This window comes from Agelaius tricolor, unplaced genomic scaffold (assembly GCF_023055355.1).
Source record: "Agelaius tricolor isolate 1412-34295 unplaced genomic scaffold, bAgeTri1.0.p SCAF_19, whole genome shotgun sequence".
Lineage (NCBI taxonomy): Eukaryota > Metazoa > Chordata > Aves > Passeriformes > Icteridae > Agelaius > Agelaius tricolor.
In genome coordinates this window covers 3,317,622-3,337,023 of record NW_027269279.1, presented here as the reverse complement: position 1 = coordinate 3,337,023, position 19,402 = coordinate 3,317,622, and the positions used below count along the sequence as shown (strand labels likewise).

The 19,402-nt window shown below is 60.4% G+C and overlaps 2 protein-coding genes across 4 annotated transcripts in view; one reads left to right on the top strand and one right to left on the bottom strand.

The window, feature by feature from the left end:
• The first annotated feature begins 2,940 nt into the window (after positions 1–2,940).
• FSCN1 (fascin actin-bundling protein 1) lies at positions 2,941–14,085 on the top strand. The gene is made up of 5 exons (XM_071443905.1): positions 2,941–3,854; positions 10,531–10,687; positions 11,151–11,272; positions 11,529–11,696; positions 11,787–14,085. Exons 1-5 carry the CDS (start codon positions 3,032–3,034, stop codon positions 11,987–11,989), a joined length of 1,473 nt encoding a protein of 490 aa, XP_071300006.1. The 5' UTR covers positions 2,941–3,031; the 3' UTR covers positions 11,990–14,085.
• A 1,282-nt stretch (positions 14,086–15,367) lies between these two features.
• Positions 15,368–19,402, bottom strand: part of RNF216 (ring finger protein 216) — a 76,537-nt gene continuing 72,502 nt past the window's right edge. For all 3 annotated transcript variants that reach the window (XM_071443901.1, XM_071443902.1, XM_071443903.1), the window contains one exon: positions 15,368–18,720. In XM_071443901.1, coding sequence (XP_071300002.1) covers positions 18,401–18,720 — 320 coding nt within the window. In that variant the 3' untranslated portion in view covers positions 15,368–18,400. The remainder of the gene's footprint in view (positions 18,721–19,402) is intronic.

Below are 19,402 nucleotides of genomic sequence, written 5' to 3'. Positions count from 1 at the left end.
CCTCCACACTGCCCCTTGGCCTGAGGACATCCCTCTGTGCCCTGGGATGTCCCCACTGCCCTCCTGGGGACACAGGGCTGGAACAACCCCCTGCTCTTCAGCAGCCACTGCCGTGCACTGCATTTGCTGTCCCTGTCCCCTCCGAGCCCCCGTGCCAGCCCCTGGCACGGTGCATCCCACCCTCCCTGCAGAGCCCAGCTCTGCCTTCCCAAGCTCCAGTGAAAATCCCGGGATTGCTCCCAAACCAAGCCAGGCTGCCACAAGAACTGTCCAGGCAAGCAAAAAATGGAAATCCGGGGGCGTTTCTGTGCCTGAGGCAGGCGGGACAGGGGTCACTCCACGACCGGGGCTCCTTTTCTCCTGGCTCCTTTTCTCTCTTTTGGGATCTCTTTGAGGTCCCACAGCCCCTCGGGGGACTCACTCCGGAGAGCCCTTGTCAAAGTGTGCCAGGATTGGTGTCCTGCAGGGGCGGCGGTGGGAGGGCTGGGGGATGACCTCAGGAGCGTTTAGTCACGGTGCCTCGCAAAGATGACGGGAAATGCAAAGCACAGAGGGAAACCCAGCGCCTTTCCTCGCCTTTCCTGCCGTTCATGGATACCCTCGGGACCGGGGCTGTGCCTGCTGCACCCCCAGGTCAGGGGACACTGGGCACCCTTTGGCACCACAGCCACATGTGGGGGGGTTCAGACCGTGTTTAGGGCTCTCCCAGCCCCCAGGAGCAGAGGGTGCAGGCAGGGTGGGTCAGGCAGGGTGGGTCAGGCAGGGTGGGTCAGGCAGGGTTGGTCAGGCAGGGTGGGTGCTGCTCTGGAGGGACCCAATCTGCTGAGCCAGGCAGTGCCATCCATCCACACAGTGCCACCATCCACCAATGTTGTCACCCATCCATGCCACAGTGCTGAGCAGTGGGGAGAAAACAGGGTGGGTTTTTCTTTCTCTGCATAATTGCTTTTTTTTTTTTTTTTTTTTTTTTTTTTTTTTTTTTTTTTTTTTTTTTTGAGGAGAAAAAGCTGTTTCTTCCCTGGCCTCATCACCATCTGCCCGTGGCGGCCGGGGAAGGCAGAGCCCAGCAGCTGTGGGTCTGGGCAGCTGCTCAGCCTCATGGCCAGCTCTTAATGCAGGGGGGCTTGGAGCCAGAGCAGCAAAAGGGATTTGCTGGGCAAACATGGATGTGCCTCACTGCAGCTCGGGGGGGACCTGTTTCCAGCCCAGACAAGAGGCTGTGGGCTTGGCTCTGGTTGGCAATGGTCTGTCTGGACTTGCAGGGCTGGGCAGCAAGGATGAGCACGGAGCAGGTCTGGCCAAGACTTCCAGGAAAACAAAACAAATCCCATCCCATCCCAGCCTGGCAGGTTTGCCCTGGAGGGGTTGTGCCAGTGAGCCCCGGGCAAGGCTGGCCTGCAGTGGAGCAGTGGCTCTAACCAGTACAGCCAGTGCAGAACCAGTGGAGCCTGCAAGGCCCTGGGAGGTGGGGTGGGATGGATGCCGTCCTGCCTGGGATGGCTGAGCCTGGGGGAATTCTTTGTGCCAGCCCTGAGCACTCAATGTTGTGCCCTCTCATCCATGCCCACACTCAGCTCTTCACTTGTCCTGCTTCATCTGGGACAGGCAGTTCAGCTCCCTGGTCCTGCTGAAAACTCTCCGTCTGTCCTTCCCATCTTCCCTTTTTCCCCGGTTTTCTGGTTCTGCACATCCCTCCAGCCAGCTCCCCTCTGTAAGTGCAGGGCTGTGCCTGAGCCAGCTTCAAATCAACCCCTGCAGCTGTGCTCCCACTTATTGGTTTATGTCCCTGTTAGAGACACAAGAAATGTCCCCCAGGTGCAGTGGGCAGCGCCCTTGGGCAGCACAGAAAATCCTCCCCAGGCTGGATTCTTCCCATCTCCAGGTCATCCCTGCTGGAAGTGCCACCATTGCATGCACAGCAACACTGCCCACCCACCCCCTGAGAAACGGCCTCAAAATGCTCCCCTGTGCAGGAGTGCCACTGTTTTTACTCTGGATTTGCTGTGGCCGTTCAGCTCCCCAGGGCCAGGGTGCTCCAGCCTCACTGGTGCCTGGCACAGGGTGCTGGGATGGCTCAGAGATGGCAGGAGGCCACAGCATCTGTCACACTGCTCCCCATCTGCCCCACAGCCTTGTGACACGGCCAGCAGCCCAGGAGGGACAGAGGGGTGCAGGGGGGTCTCACAATGCCTTGGAGTGGGATGGGGATGTGCAATCAGAGGGATTCCTGCAGTGCAGGACAGAGACTTGCAGTTCGAGTGGGTGTTGTGCAGTGCAAGGGGTGTTCTCATTATGGGGAGGGTCCTGCATTGCTTAGGGGGTCGTGCAGTGTGTGGGACCCTGCAGTTCAAGGAGGGGTCTCTTGTTTTACAGTGGGGATCTTGCTATGTGTGTTTGGGGGTCCTTCAATTCGAGGGGCCCCTTCCTGGAGGGGCCTTTCCATGCTGAGCTTGTGCTGGAGGAGGAGATCCTGCAATTCATGGATGCTCCTGAAATGCAGAGAAAAGTCTTGGGGTCTTCCAGTTAATGGGGAGATTTTACACTTTAAGGGTGCTCTTGCTGTGCTTGGGGCAGTCTTGCCATGAAATGAGGACTGGCATTGTGTGGGGCACCCAAAATGCAGGGAGGGCCCTTGCCATGCACTGGGGGCTGCCCCACAGCTCAGGGAGGCTCCCGAACTGCACGGAGCAAACACTGGGGGTCCTGCAGGGTGGGAGGACCCTGCGGTCCATGGGGGCTTTTGTCGCGCAGGGAGGGGGCTCTGCACGCAGGGGGAGGCGGGGACGGTGTCCTGGGACTCGAGGGGGCTCCCGCTGCTCCTGGCGGGCTCGGGCCGGGCCCGGGGCCCCGGGCGGTGCGGGGGCCGGGCGGGGGTCGCGGCGGGGCGGCCCCGGCGGGCGGGCGGGGGGTGCGGGAGGCGGCGCCGCGCCCGGCGCTATAAAGGCGGCGGCGTCGGGGCGGGCGCGGCGGCGGCTCTCGGTGTCGTTCGCTCGGTGTCGGTCGCTCGGTGTCGGACGGCGGCGGGAGCAGGATGACGGCGAACGGGACGGCGGAGCCGGTGCAGATCCAGTTCGGGCTGATCAACTGCAGCAACCGGTACCTGACGGCGGAGGCGTTCGGCTTCAAGGTGAACGCCTCGGCCGCCAGCATGAAGAAGAAGCAGATCTGGACGCTGGAGCAGGACGGGGAGGACTCCAGCGCCGTCCTGCTCAAGAGCCACCTGGGCCGGTACCTGGCGGCCGACAAGGACGGGCGGGTGAGCTGCGACAGCGAGGAGCCGGGCCCCGACTGCCGGTTCCTGGTGCTGGCCCACGGCGACGGGCGGTGGTCGCTGCAGTCCGAGCCCCACCGCCGCTTCTTCGGCGGCACCGAGGATCGCCTCTCCTGCTTCGCCCCCGCCGTCTCTGCCGCCGAGAAGTGGAGCGTCCACCTGGCCATGCACCCCCAGGCCAACCTCTACAGCCTGGCCCGCAAGCGCTACGCGCACCTGGGGCCCCGGCGCGACGAGCTGGCCGTGGACCGCGACGTGCCCTGGGGCGTGGATGCGCTCATCACCCTCCTGTTCGTGGATCAGCGGTACAGCCTGCAGAGCTGCGACCACCGCCTGCTCCGCAGCGACGGCCGCCTGGTGCCCGCCGCCGAGCCCGGCACCGCCTTCACGCTGGAATTCCGCTGCGGAAAGGTGGCCTTCCGAGACGGGGAGGGCCGCTACCTGGCCCCCTCGGGGCCCAGCGGCACCCTCAAGGCGGGCAAGAGCGCCAAGGTGGGCAAGGACGAGCTCTTCGCCCTGGAGCAGAGCTGCCCGCAGGTCGTGCTGAGAGCCGGCAACGATAGGAATGTCTCCACCCGGCAAGGTACGAGGGGCTGGGGGCTGCGGGTGGGGGGAACGGGACGCCTCGGCTGTCCCAGGGCTGTGGCCGCCTCGGGGAGCGCTCCTGCATCCCTCGGGCATCGCCCGCCCCGAGCAACCCCTTGCATCCCTCCGGCATCGCTTCCCCTGCATCCCCTCAGAATCGCCACCTCGGAGTGCTCCCCCCGCAGCATTGGCCCCCCAGCCCCCGGCATCCGCTGCCTTCCTCAGCTGCCACCCCACAGGCTGCCCCCCGCTTCCCTCTGCCATCGGCTCCCCGGTGGCGCCTTCCCCCGGCTCAAGCCCCTTCTCACACCCTCCCCTGCAGCCGCCATCTCCCCCGGGCACCCCCTGCACCCCTCAGCATGGCTGCCCGCGGTCCCTCCCCCAAACCCCCATCACGATCCCCCCGCATCCCTCCCACATCCCTTCCCCTTCCCCCTCCCGCATCCCTCCAGCATCGCCTGCCCGGGGCCCGGGGCCCCCATCCCCGCGGCACCCCCATCCCTGCGGCACCCCCATCCCCACAGCATCGCCCCCGCAGGGCCCGGGGGGGCAGGGGCGGCGAGGGGCCTGCCTTGGGGTGCAGGGATGGACAGGGAGGGGGCTGGCAGGGTGTGGATGGAGCCTTCCCTCGCCGTGAAGGAGGCAGGGCTGTATCCCTCGCCTTCCTTCCTTTGGAGCTCATTGTTCGCCCAACAAAGCCTCCGCCAACCTCCCCCTCCCCGAGCACTTTGCCCAGCGGAGCAGGGAGGCTGCGGGTCCCGGGGGGGCTCTGGTTGTCCCCAAGGGGGGCTGGAGATCCCATGGGTGGGGGGCTGGGAAGCAGCGTTACATAAAGGGCTTTGCCTAAACTCCCGCATCCCGCATCCCCCGCACAAAGGCCGCCGTCCCTCCGCACCCGCAGCCCCCATCCCCTCGGAGGGGCCGCGGTGCCACCGGCCCGCCCCGGGTGCCATCCGCCCGCCCTGGGGACCCGCTCACAACCGGAGCTCCCCGGGCCGCCCGCAAGTGCCCACCGGGCATCGCAGCCCCGAGCCAGGGCTCCTGCTGGGAAATGGGGGGGTCCCAGCTCTGCGGTGCCGAGGGTCCCGGTGTGTGCCCTGGGGGTCCCGGTGTGTGCCCTGGGGGTCCCGGTGTGTGCCCTGGGGTCCCAATGTGTGCCCTGGGGTCCCGGTGTGTGCCCTGCGTGCCCCGGGGCTCATCGGGCCGCGCCAGGTCAGGCCGGCGCACGCCGGGCGTGGGATGGGTGCGAGCATGCAGCAAAGCCTGGAGGAACAGCGGGGAATTTTTGTGTGTGTGTGTGTATATGTTGTATTTCAAGGTTGCTGCTTAACCCTGCTCCGTGCCTGGGCAGCTCCGTGCGGGGAGCTCCACGCTTTGCTCCCGTCCGAGGGCAAATCCTGCCCAGTAACCCATTAAAAATTAACAATAAATTCTGCCAGGATGGGCAGTGGGGATTGTTTTGCCAGGCGCGGGGATTTGGGAAGAGCAGGAGAGGATGGCGGTGGCGGGAGGATGGCGGGAGGCTGCCGCAGCGCCGTGGGGGAAGGGCTGCTGCAGCCCTTTGTCACCAGAGATGGGGAAACCAGATGTGGGGCAGATGCGAGGGACGGAGCGGTGGCGGTGGGGGACCCGCGGTGGCGGAGACCCCATGGAGCGGTGGGAATGGTGGGAATGCTGCTGGCCGACCCTCCGGCTTTGTCTGCTTCGGAAGGGATGGGGGAGCGGGAAGGGGGGGAACAAATCTCCCCAGCAACAGAGGGCCCTGGGCTGTGCCCGGCCCCTTTCCAAGCAAAATACAGCGGGAAGGGCCGCGCTGGGGCTGCACATCCTCGCTCCAGTCCGTTTTGGCTGCTGAAGCCGTTTCCACCCCGTTTACCCTTCCCGATGGCAGTGAAAGGCTGGGAGCCGCCGCTTTCTGGAGCTCACCCTCTCCTCCCATTGTGTCCCAAAGGCTGCCGAGGAGGCAGCAGAAACAGCGGTCGGAGGAAGCCCTTTCCAGACAGGCCTTTCCCCCGCCGGGCTGATAAGGGCCGTGCTGCTGCTGGCAGAGGCTCCCATGGCCACTGGGGATGGGGGACGCGGGCCGGCGGTGACCGCAGCTCGGCACAGCCCGGCGGGAAAAAGGAGCAGCTTATTCCTGTGTGGAGTCAACCAGGGAACAGCGGCTGCCCCCCCTCTGCCCCATGGGAGGAGCAGGGATGGGTCCATGGGGCTCTTGTGCGGTTCCCTTGGCTGGGGTCCAGCTCTGGAACGGCGCTGTCCCACCCGTGCCAAACCAGCTCCTGGCCTGGCGTCTCCTCCCTGTCCCGGGCATTGCCAGCATCCCCTGCACCCCGGGACCACCGCACAGACACCCCGGGCATTGCCAGCATCCCCGGCACCCCGGGACCACCGCACAGACACCCCGGGCATTGCCAGCATCCCCGGCACCCCGGGACCACCGCACAGACACCCCGGGCAGCAGGGGATGGGTGCCAGCCCTGCCCCTGCCCCGGGGCGGGCTCTGGGGGTGTCCCAGGTCCCCCTCTGCTCCCTCCAGCCCCAGCAGGATCCCCGGGCTCCCCGAGAGCTCCCATCTCCCGTTTGCAGCTCAAAGCGAGCGGAGCTGCCGCTCGCAGCCTCCTCCCGCTCAATGGCTCCTTTCTCGCCCGGCTGCGGCAACAAAGGCGCTTTGTGGGCGCGGGGGTCCCGGGGGCAGAGCCGGCTCTGCTCCTCCCGCTGCTCCCCTGCCCGGCCGAGGTGTGCCCCTGGCCCCCCACACCCATGGGGGAGAGGGTGGGAGTGAGGAATTCCAGGAAATGGGATCTGGGGATGGGGAGGAGGGCGAGCGAGCCTGGACGTGCCGTGCTGGCAGCGGGGAGCTCTGCCCTGGGGCCAGGAGCCCTCCCGACATGGGCTGAGCCGCATTTTCCCCCCTCCAGTTCATGTGGGAGCCACGGCAGGGCGGGAAGATGCGGCTCCGGGGCAAGGGGCACGCAGGCTTGGATGTAATTTTCATCTGGAGATTCCAAGTGGCCTGTTGACACTTGGGGGATACCACAAAGCCACAGGAAATCCACGGGGAAGGAGGGGTGGGTTTTTCAGGAAATCACGTTTCACCCCTTCCCCTGAGCCCTTTGCAGAGCTGCACCCTCAGCAGAGGAGCTCCCCGTGCTCCAGGCTGTTGGATTTAGACAAAAACCTGTTTGGATTTCTGCAGGGGTGCAGTGCGAGCCCAGCTGAAGGGCAGGGAGGGGCAGGAGCCGGCTCTGAGCACGGGGTGGGTGCAGCCCTGGGTGGAGGCGCCAGAGCCCACAGGGAGCCCAGCCCCGACCTGTGCTGGGCACAGCATCCCTGTCCCATCCCGAAATCCTGCCCTGGGGGCTCTGCACGGTGCTGCCCCTGGGTTGTGGAGCCATCCAGGTGTCCCGGGCTTGGTGTTTTCAGCTTTAACCCAGGGGTTTTTGAAAGGAGAGCTGGAAATGGGAAAGGTGCTCCTCCCCATGGAGCTCATCCCGCTGGCTCTCAGCAGCATCCCAGCGCTGCTCACGGGGGACATTCTGTGTGAGCAGAGTGCAGAGGGAAACTTTTCTGCCTGCCCTGAACGCCCCACACTGGGTCTGCAGTCCCCCATGGTGTGGAGGTCACCAGAGCTACCACGAGCTCTGCTCCTTCAGAGAGAGAATCCCGGCCCTGCAGGAGGGACAGGGGCGTTTGTGCCTGCCCTGGGATGGCCACAGGGCTCCTGCTACACCCACACTCCTGGCTGGGGAGCAGCGAGGGCTCCACATCAGTCCTGCAAACCCACGAGCCTGGAGGACTTGGGGAGCCCTTTCCTGCTCTCTGAGCACCCCAAGCCCAGGGACTCAGTGTTAGGAAGCTCTGGGGTGCAGACATGCCTGAGCCTTCCCAACACTCTCCCTGAGATCCCTGCTGCACACAGAGCCCGAGGACACCCCACACCAGGAATTTTGGGGTGTGCAGGCCCCCCCTCCCAAAGAGCCCCCGTGTGCTCAGCCCCCTCCTGCCTCCAGCTGTAATTAGCAGCTTCCTCAAGGTCAGGAAGAGCAGCGCCAGCTCCAGACTGTGAATTTACCAGGAGCGTTAATTAATCCTGATTGCAGAGGGAGCAGCGGCCCTGGGCTGCCACAGCAGGGGGGTGGCTGTGGGGACAGCCTGTCCTCCCCACGGGGACACGGGGACATCTCTGAGGGAGCCCCCACGGCCCTGCAGCCTCGCTCACAGCCCGTGCCTCCTGCAGTCCCCCCAGCTCGGCTCCAGCCCTCGCAGCCCCTCCTGCCCCAGCCCCAGCGCATTCCTTTGTGCTGAGTCGCTGAAACCCAACCCCAGCTGCTGCTTTTGGGGAGGGGGCTGTTGGAGACCCTCCTGCTGCTGCTGCTGCTGCTTCCAGGCAGCGGGGAAAGCCAAAGCTCCGTGCACAGAGAGTGTGGAAATTGGGCAGGCAGAGGGGTGGGGGAGGCTGGTGTGTGCCCTGTGCTCCGTGCCAGGGGGCTCTGGGCAGAGGGAGCAGTGTTTGGCAGCTCCTGGCACTCCCTGTCCTGCTGTGGCACACAGCATCCCCTGGCTCTGCCCAGCCTGGTCCCTGCAGCTCAGTGAGCTCTTCCCAGAAAAGTCAGGGAGGGGAAGCACCACGGCCCCTGCTCCCCCACAACCCACAGGCACCCACAGCTCTCAAAGTCTGGGGGCCCAGGGGTGCTGCCAGCCTTGAGGCATGGGCTGTGTCCCCCAGGGTCACCTCCCCACAGCCCAGGCTCTCTGTGAGCCCCTGCAGAGCCCCCCTCTCTCCGTTTCACAGCTCTGGATTGGGGCTGGAGCTGGGGATGCAAAATCAAAACCAAATGTTCCCAGAACCGCCGGCTCAGCCCCCGGCAGTGCTGGGAGGAGGCGACTCTGGGACGGCTCTGGGAGCTGAGGACGTGGCCAGTGGGGCTGGGCTGGTGGCCATCAGCACCCTCTGCCCCCTGCCTTGCCCCAACACCCTGGGGAGCAAAGCACCAGGGTGGCTGTGTCTGTCAGGAGAGCGGTGGAATCACAGAATGGTTGGGTTGGGTTGGGATCATGGGCAGGGACACCTCCCACCAGACTGGGCTGTTCCACACCCCATCCACCCTGACACTGAGCACCTCCAGGGATGGGAGCTGCAAAAGGTGCTGGAGGGTGCCTGGTTGGGAGGGGGGGGTGCTGTGAGCAGGTGGGAGCTGTGGAGCTGTGGGCCAGTTGGGATGTGGGAGATAAGATTATGGCCAACAAAGTGGAGCCTTCAAAGCCTCATCCCTCTGGGAACAAAGCCTCATCCCTCTGGGAACAAAGCCTGATCCCTTTGGGAGCAAAGCCTGATCCCTTTGGGAACAAAGCCTGATCCCTCTGGGAAAGGTGGGTGATGGATGTACAAAGCAGAGGCTGCTCCTGGGTGTTGGGATGGGAGACTGGAGACACGGACAGAGACACAGACAGGTGATGTGGAGCCCCAGGGAGCTGGGGTGCAGCACAGCTGGGTGCAGCTCTGGGGCCCCAGCAACCCTGGAGCCCTTGCAGTGACTGTGCACAGCACCAGAAACCCCAGCAGGCCTGAAACTGGGATGCATCGTGGAGGTGTGAGGGGCTGAACACGTGGCCAGCCCCCAGCTCCCTCAGCTGCTCCTCATCAGATCTGTGCTCCTTCCCCAGCTCCATTTCCCTTCTCTGGACATACTCCAGCACCTCCATGTCTACTTTAGTGAGAGGACCAGAACTGGACAGAATGTGCACTCCAGCCCTGTGCACCCCTTTGCAGCAGGGAGGGATGCAGGTGTGTTTGGCTCTGGAAAATTCATCCAGCTCCACTAAACTCCCATTTCACTGAGCTCAGTAGTGGGGCTGAGCTCTGCACCCCAGCACAGAGCTCGGCCATTGGCTTTGGCTACAGCTTGTGGCTCTCATCCCCGAAGTGTTTTTAGGCTGAAATCCACCAAGCTGGAGAGCTCTGGAGCAGTTTTGGCCCTGCTAGCCCTGACTAAGCAGGTTTGCTTGGGCTCAGAGGATGCACACGTGGCTGGCAGTGGCCCAGGGCTGTGGCTGGTGGCCCCAGGAGCAGCTGCATCCTTCTCTGCATGGAAATGCTGTCTCTGGCCCTTTGGGCATAGGGAAGGGCCATCCTGGCTGCAGAGCTGGCTGGTGCTGATGATTTTGGAGAGTCAGGGAAAGGCTTGGCTGCCCTAGGGCTTTCCTGAGCCTCCTGTCCCTGCACACCTCAGTGCCCCAGTGGGATGTGACAATTGTGGATGAAAAACGTTGTCATGGTCCTTAAACACGCTGGGATTCATGGGTGCTGCAGTGGCCTCTGCTAATGGGCTGAGAAACCTGGCTGTCACCTTTGGGAAAAACTGCAGCCCTTTCCTTATAAAACATCTACATTGGTCTTTGCTTCGTTGTGATGGAGCTGCTGGGTCAGGAGTGGAAGCTCACGGTTGCCCACCCCTCGTTTAAGACCTTAACACCAAAAAAACCAAATGAAAACCTGGATTTGAACCCCAAATGCCAGAGGGGAGGTCCATGTGAGGGATTTGGGAGCCACCAAAGCTCACCCAGGAAAACAGGAGCCCCTCTCAGTTGGGTTTCCTGGGCTGCCCTGCACCTGGACCTGCTGGAGGGGGGTTGTGGTCCCACCCCCAACTCCGTCTGTCTCTGGTCTGTAGGGATGGACCTTTCAGCCAACCAGGATGAGGAGGGTGACCAGGAGACCTACCAGCTGGAGATCAACAAGGACACCAAGAAATGCGCCTTCCGCACCTACACCGGGAAGTACTGGACCCTCACCTCCAACGGGGGCATCCAGTCCACAGCCTCCACAAAGTGAGTCCCCAGGGCCCTGCCTGGGCTTCAGAGCACCCTCTGCACCTCCCAGGGGAATTCAAGGGGATTTTCCAGCTTGGGTGCTCATCCCAAACGCTTCCCAGCAGAGGCAGAGCATTTTGGGAAAGCCAGGGATGGGTCGGGGCTTGCCGCCCACGATGCTCTGGAGGTCCCTGGGGCCACATAATCCTTCCTGGCCGGCTGGGGCTGTCGAAATGTTTGCCCTGCAGTTCAACCCTGAGAGCCAGGCGGAAAGCCCAGAAGTGCCTTTGGCTGCCTGCCTGCCTCCCGCCCCCGGGGCGAGGGCTCCCCAGCGGGATGGCCACCACAGCACAGCTCATGCTGCACAAACAGATCGAAGCAGCCTCTCCTGATCCAGCCGTGGCCCTTTCCAAGCCAGCAGGGGGGCGGTGGCAGGGTCCCCCTCCATCACACCCCCCTGAGTGCCCTCTCTGCCCCACAGGAACGCGAGCTGCTACTTCGACATCGAGTGGTGCGACAAACGCATCACCCTGAAAGCTGCCAATGGCAAGTACGTGACAGCAAAGAAGAACGGGCAGCTGGCAGCCTCCATGGAGACAGCGGGTAAGGGACCCTTGGGGACCCCACACCGGGGCAGCAGGGGATGAAAAAAGCCCCCCCAGAGCCAGGCTCTTCTTCCAAGCGATGCTCAGACAATAAGTTCTCTTAGTGACGTGCTGTGAGACAGGGGGACAGATGGTGTGGGTGAGAAATGGGTGAGGGCACAGCCCTTGCTCCTCCCCGCTGCCTGCCAGCTTTGGGGTTTGTCTCTGTGCCCCCCTGGCTGTTCTCACAGCCCCTCGGTGTCCCCTCGGTGCAGGAGAGACGGAGCATTTCGTGATGAAGCTGATCAACAGGCCCATCATCGTGCTGCGCGGCGAGCACGGCTTCATCGGCTGCCGCAAGGTCACCGGCACGCTGGACTCCAACCGCTCCTCCTACGACGTCTTCCAGCTGGAGTTCAATGATGGTGCCTACAACATCAAGGGTGAGTCCCCAGGGTGCCCCAGGGCTGGGGGTGGTGGCCTTTGGGGTCCCCGTGGTGGCTCATGAGGCCACCGTGTCCCCTCTCCTGCAGATACCACTGGGAAGTACTGGATGGTGGGGAACGAGTCGTCCGTCACCAGCAGCAGCGACACCCCCGTGGACTTCTTTTTTGAGTTCTGCGACTATAACAAAGTGGCCATCAAAATCAATGGCAAATACCTGAAGGGCGACCACGCCGGGGTGCTCAAGGCATCGGCCGACACCATCGACGCCTCCACCCTCTGGGAATATTAATGCACTTTAGGGTACCTCCCGTTGCCAACTTCTCTTTCCCTTCCTGTCCTCTTTTCCTTTGGGTTCTGTTTCTCCTCTCTGTAACAGGATTTTCAGACTGGCTTGCCCTTCCCTCCTGCCATAGAGTTGGTGAGTTATGTGGGAGGTGGGTCTCCGTAAATCCCTGTAAGAACTGGAAAAGTGGTGGGGCTGCCTGCCTATAGCTTTGTAGAGGGGTCTGTCTCTATCCCCCCTTCCCTGCCTCCCCCCAGGTTTGCTGGGCTTGGAAATGGCCGTATCCCCCTCCTGGCCCTGAGCATCACCTTAGGTCGTTGATTTTCCTCTCCTCAATTAAAAAAAAAGGGAATAAGTTCACCTCTGTGCTCGCTTCTGCCATATCAGCACTGGCACAGCCTCAGACTGGCTGCCAGTGTTCCCTGGAGCATCCATCCTGTCCTGCCCCACTCCAGTCGAGGTGGAGAGATGCTGCTGGGCTCAACTGGCTCAGCTGGCTGGTCCCAGCAGCTTCTCTCCCCTCCTGGATTGTGGGGCAGGTCCATCCCCAGCTGAGCTGTAAGAGGTGACCTTACATATCACAGCATCCCTGGGGATAGGGCTGGCATGGCTGCCCCTCCCCAAACACCTGGAAATGATTCTTTAGGGTGATCCTGTCTGGAAAGCCTCAGCCTTTCATCTCATGGAGCCCCGTGCTCCTGTCCCTCCACCCCTCCTTGTGCTTCTGGCTCTGGAGGAGCATCCCAGACCCTGATGGTGGGTCCAGCCTGCCCCGAGGCTGGTCCTGCTGCTGTGCCTGGAGGGGAGGGCGTGGGGGACACAGAGCCAGCCCATGCCAGGGTGGGGGCTTCATCCAGCCCATCTCCAGTGGGCTTCGGTCCCAGCAGGAGCTGGGCTGGCCAATGTGATCTCCCCGGGGCAGTGGCTGGAAGCATAAACTGCAGATTTTGGTTTACAGAATAGAAAAGTTCCTTAGCAAACTTTGCACAGTGATATTTGCTCAGTACCTTTGATGTTGTTTTTTCTCTCTCATAAAATACTGGAACAGTGAAGCGAATCACTGAACACCTAATGCTGAATTAGGAAGCGCCCGCTCCTGTGGGCACCCCGAGGGGGCAGCTCCTGGTCCCACCACCCCCAGGGCACCTGGGCTGGGCTCTCATGAATTGCAACCCTACTGGAAAAGGAAAAAAGAAAAAAAAAGACCAAAACAGTATTTTTGTTAGTCTCTATTTATATATGCTCTCCATGGCACTGTGTGACCAGCTGTTGTCTGTACTAGGTCTGCATTAGAGTTTAACGCTGTCTGTAAGGGTGATGCTGCGTGTTCCTTAGGGTGGTGAAAGGCACTTTATCCTTTGGGGCCTTCCCAGGGCCGGTTTCTGCTCCCTACAAACACACCAAGGAGCCTTTTCCCGCGTGGGGCCCCTCTGCAGAGGGGGAGTGCTGGTCCCACCCCACATCAAGGGTGCTCTCGGCATCGCTGCCGTGCCAAACCAGGGCCGGTCCCTACTGCCGGAGGCCAGGCAGGGGCTCGTCAGCCTTAAAGCCATGAGGAGGGATCCCCTCCGCAGGAGCTTGGTGCTAAATTCAGCTGGGAGAGCGAGTGGCTGTCCCCAGGCAGGGGCACAGCTCCGGGCCGGGGTCCCTGGCGGGCGCGGGGGATCCCGGCTGGGGCTGACTCTACCTCGGCTCTGCTCTCACACCCAGGGGCTGCCCGCGCCCCCCGGCCCCCGGGACACGCTGCCCCTCCAAGGACTGAGTGTCTTGAAGCCCTGTGTGACCCTGTGACTTGACACACGCCCTCGCTGGCCTTCACCCCTCCCTGTGTCACCTCCTCCCCATGCCCGTCACGCTCCCACCTGTGTCATTCCTGCTCCGGCTTCTCCCGTGTGACGCTAGGTCAGACATCTCTCCTGTCTCCTCTTATCGGGTGTCGTGACTCTCTGAAAACATCTCACTCTGAAAATTTAAGTTTTGGGTTTGTTTGTTTTTTTTTATTATTATTATTTTTTTGTAAGTGCCATTTGTATAACTTAAAAAAAAAATAGCTTCAAATGGAGAAAGATGAATTAAAAAATAAAACCTGCATTCGGATTCAACCTGGTGTGTGGTCTGTTGGGCCTGAGTGTGGAGATTTGGGGTGATGGAGCCTTTGTCTGATGGGTTGAGCTGGTTCTAGAGAGTTCTAGAGGAGATGGTGGGATGGGAATGGTGACTAAGAGGCTCCAAAGAGGTGTAAAGCCAAAGCCAGAGGCTGGGTCACCTCTGGAGATGCTCAGAGCCTGAAGCCACTGAGCCCAGGGGCAGCTGGGGATGGGTGACCCATGGATGGGTCAGGACCACCTCATCTGCAAACCAGCTCTGCTCCCTCGCAGCCAGGAGCAGAGCTGTGCCCCCACAGAGCTTCTTCTCTTGATTCAGGTGTTTCACCTCCATGGGAGGGCTCACATGGGAGGGCTGAGCACTGGGATGGGGGGTTTGGGTGTGTGGTTGCATGGGGGTCAGCAATCAGCCTCCTTGACTCCCACCCACCCAAAAAGACAAGCTAAAGGACTAAAGAGGGAAGGGGAGCCCAGCCCAACTCACATCCTGGAGCCAAAGGAGCCAGGATGTGCCCCCAGTCTTCCCAAGACAACTGAAAGCAGCCCTGAAACTCAACCAACAACACCCCCAGCACCTGCACTGAGAGCAGCCAGAGCTTCCCTCACCACAGCCTGGCTGGGCACCCACGGGCTCCTGTTTGCCTTGGAAAATGTAAAACTGATTGGAAAAAGTAAAGTTTGGGATGGAGGGGCTGTCCAGCTCCCCCCAGGCACACACCCCAGGGGGATGGCATTGCCTAGAGGGACCTTCACCATCAGATTAGGGGGAGGTGAGCCCTGCAAGGGCCAAAGGAAGGAAGGAAGGAAGGAAGGAAGGAAGGAAGGAAGGAAGGATGTGCAGTGCAGGAGATGCTGAGCAGCTCTGGTGGCCACACTCGGCCTCCCTGTGACATCTGTGTGTGCACAGAGCTGGCTGTGAGCCCAGACTGTGAGCCCAGCCAGGGGAGCAGCTCTGCCAGGGGTGCCCCCCCTGGAGCTGCAGGAAGGACTCTCCCCCTTGCCCTCTCCCCAGCTGCCAGCACACATTTCCTTTTTTCACCAGACTCCAGCAAGAGGGGAAATCCCCTCACCCTTCCCCCCCATCCTGGTTTCCATTTAAAGGAGTGACTGGAAACCATTTTCTATCCCATCCAGTTTTTCCTTGGGAGCACAGGGAACAGGTTCAGCTGTTCCAGGAGGGTCAGCTGGGGTTTTGCCTTACAACCTGGGGAGGTTCCATGGCACAGGCAGGATGGGAGGACAAGGTCATGGCTGTAAGAAAAGCACACAGGTGAAAAGCCAGAGTGCACAAATTTATTTACAAAAATTCAAATTACAATATAATACAGGAACTTTTTACACACAGAATATTAGAACTGTTTACTACCAGAATGTAAAGAAAAATATTTTTTTGGGTTTTTTTCTCCTTTTTTTTTTAATAAACCACCTATTTATTTTCAGCTATTGTTATACAAAGTTGCAGAACATGCACATCTTTACAGGTCTTTTTTTCTTTTAATACAACGTTTTGCTAAGTGCAAATACTAAGTTTCTCTCTCCACCTTTAAGGCAAGTAAATGGGACACTGCAATTAGCTGTAAGAAGTACCTGTTATGGGATCAGCCTGGGCACAGCAACCTCCTCATTGCCTTCAAAACCTTTAAACAAGTGGTTCCAAAGACTGTGAGACAAGAGGGAAAGTGGGATGCAGGAGTTAGAAACCAGGTCAAGGCTGCATTGGGTGGCTCAGTAAAAGTTTTGGGCTTTTTCTCTCCTTTTTTTAATAAATCAACACAGATTCAGAAGCAACTTGAGATCTCCTGGGTTAGAGGGGAGGAGCAGCCACGTGCTTGGGCTGCAAGGTTTTGGTGCAAAGGGGAGAGGGGCAGTGCTGGGTGTGCTGTACCTGCACACCACAGGCACTGATTTATCCTCTCCTGGACACAAACAACCCCTTGGCTTTGGCAGGGGACCCAGGGAACCCTCCCTTCCCTTCCCTCTGTATCCTCCAGGCTCCTCCAGGACCACGACAGCTGTGCCAGGGCAGCAGTGACCCTGATGGATCACAGCCACCTCTGTGCCACCTCTGCAGCCCCTCTGCTCCACACCCTCACTTCCCTCTGCCAAGGCTCAGCTCTCCATGCCCACACATTCCTGCACCACCATTTTTTGCTGGATGATCATCTTATTTCCTTCTTAGTTTGGGCCACTGCCTGATCCCTCCTGCACCCACCAGGAAGGGCAAACCCCTTGGAGAGCTTGGAGGGCTCATCCAAACCAGCCCTTGAGCCCATAAAACCTCAGCTATTAAGCAAACAGGATTCCCTTTCCAGGAGGGAAGGCACCACTGCTTCTTCTGCCCTGGGTGTGTTTTCTCAGCAGCTGCTGTGACAAAGTTCTCCCTCCCCAAGCCCAACAGGATTCCTGTCCCTGGCTGCTGCAGGAATCAGTCAGTGCAAGGCAGGATTTAAACCTGGTCAAAGCCCAGCTGAGCAGCAAATGATAGAGCTCCTGCAGCCCCCACACCCCTGCCAGGAATAAACTAATTCAAAATAGAAAATTCCAGCAGCAAGGGAACAGCAGTTGGTTATTAATGCTAGAGAGGCCACGGCACAGAGGAGCCAGGGAGCTCCACAGGGAATGTTTGACCCACAGGCAATGGGAAAAGCACTCAGCTCCACAAGGCAGGGAAATCCTCCAGTCTGGGAGACCTTCCTGGGGAGAACAGTCCCCAAATGCTGTGCCAGGCCCCTGTGCAGGAGCATCCCACTGACACCTGTGCCCCTGCACACCCGAGGGCTCCTGGAGCGCTGCACTGGGGCTTTGGCAGAAGCTGTGAGGTGGAGACAGGGAATTTTACCTGAAAAAAACCAAAGAAACCCACAAAACACCTGGATGCTGAAATACAGCGGGGAATGACGGGAGGGGAAATGCACCCAGAGAGTTCCCAGCAGGACACAACAGGATGAAGGCCAGAACAAGACATTTGGAGAACAACAGCACAAATGGGCTGCTAAAAGCCAGCCCAACATTCCTGGGAAGAGGGGTTTTTTCCACTCCAACCATTTTCTTTTCTAGATGGGGCCTGTACCAGGTAGCACAGCCAAGGGATGTGGAGAAAGGGCTTTGTGCCACCCTCCTCCCACAGCCCAGCACTGCACTCCCCACCTCTCACAAGGAAGTTTTGCTTTTCCCTCACTTTCTAAGCCCAGCAATACTCAGGTTTAACTTTTAACACACTTTTCCAAAGCCAATTAAGCTGACACACACATTTTCATGAGTTATTTGGTGCTGTGGAAGCAGCCAGCTTCCTGCAGCATGAGGCTCCAGCTGCCCATTGGGTTGTGAGGGTTTGGGGTACAGGAGCTCCCAAGCTGAACATTCCCAATTTTCCTACCACAGGACACATCACTGCCTGCACGTCTGTCTGGGTGTCTCCCAGGCAGTTTTTGCAATAAAGGGCACAGCTTTGGCTCCAGGTGGTTCCACAGCTGCCTGAGCACTGCTGCCAGAAGCTGGGGGAGGTTTGGGATGCCAGATGAGAACAGCAAAGCAAAGGCCACGTTTCAGAAGCTGAGGGGCACACACCTTTAGGGGGGAAAACTGAGCCCTTCAAAGGGGGCAAGTTTAGTCCAGCCAAAGATTTGGGTGCCCAAATCTCCTGCCACTTTCTAACACCCCCAAACAGAACATGGCTGTGGGCTTCCTACCAAGCCCTGAGCAGTGGGACAGCTGCTGCAGCCCCTCGCTCTGCTTGGAGAGTGAGGCACACTAAAAATGCTACATTGACTTGCTTTTGAACAATTTATTTCTGCTGGGAGGTGCCAGCAGGATACAGGGATGCTGGAGAACACAGGAACCCCAGCCCTGAGCCTCACCACAGGCAGGAGGCTGGGGCAGTTGCCTCCTGTTACCTCACTCCTGAAGGTTTTATGCTTACTCGGATGCCAAGTGTCTCCTCCCTTCCTCCAGGACTCACTTTGCTGCTCTGGCCAGCAGGAAGGCAGGATTTCTGGGAATTCCCCAAGGAACAGCTGTATCCCTGTGTCCTACAAAGCCTCACTTTTCCTCCCAACAGCTGCCTGAACAGGCTTTGTCAAAACAAAACATCTGGAGATGCCCAGCTCCGGGGGGAATTCCACCCCTGGGAAATGTAGCACCAAACCTCGTGGCAGCACAGGTTGAAATGTTGGATTGCAAAGGTTTGGAGAAGCCCTAGAGAGGGTGCAGCACAGGGACACCGAGTCCCCTGGCTGCTGGCTAAACCCCAGAGGGGCTGGAGTGGGGAGGGGGTGCCATTAAGGGGTGGCTTTGCCCTGTGCTGTGGGGCGGGTCAGAAGCGGTGCCGGGGCTGAGGCCCAAAGTGCATAGGCAGGTTGTGCTCCAGCTGCACGTTGATCTGGGGGAAATCAAAGTTCACCCTCATGTTGGGCAGGGGGGGCACGTAGGGAGCGGGGATGGGCCCGATGTTGAGGGGGATGTTGTTGTACAGGGGCCGCACGGGGGGCAGGGGGAATGGGGGGTGCACAAAGGGGTATGGGGGCATCCGGGGCTGGTGGAAGTTCTGAGGCACTGGCCTGGGGATGGCCTCCATCCTCTGGATCTTCTCCACGGGCTTCTCCACGGGAGGGCCGATGCGCTTGAAGCTGTTCTCTGCACGGGGGGAGAGCAAAGAGCGGTCACCCCACAGAGCAGCTCAGCACCACAGAGCAGCTCAGTGCCCCATCCATGAGCTCAGCACCCCACACAGGGCAGCTCAGCGCCCCAAAATGCAGCTCAGCACCCCACAGAGAGCAGCTCAGCACCCCATCCATGAGCTCATCACCCCACAGAGAGCAGCTCAGCACCCCACACAGAACAGCTCAGCGCCCCACACAGAACAGCTCAGTGCCCCACACAGAACAGCTCAGTGCCCCAAAATGCAGCTCATCACCCCACACAGAGCAGCTCATCACCCCACAGAGCAGCTCAGCACACCCCAGAGCAGCTCAGCGCCCCATCCATGAGCTCATCACCCCACAGAGCAGCTCAGCGCACCAAAGTGCAGCTCAGCGCCCCACACAGGGCAGCTCAGCGCCCCACACCATCAGCAGCCCCATCCCAAGCACATTGCACAGCACATTACTGCTGCCCCTTGAGCTCCCCAGCCCGGCTCCTTTCACCAACACCACCCCACAAAGGGGGAACGTTTCCGGCTGTGGATGTGGGGCAGCCCCTGTGCCCCCCAACACCACAGCTCAGAGGTTCTGATGCCCCTCAGCTACTTTGACAAGCAGAGACATCCACAACGCTGGTGCCACATGAGAGATGGACACAAAAATCTTGCTCACAATCC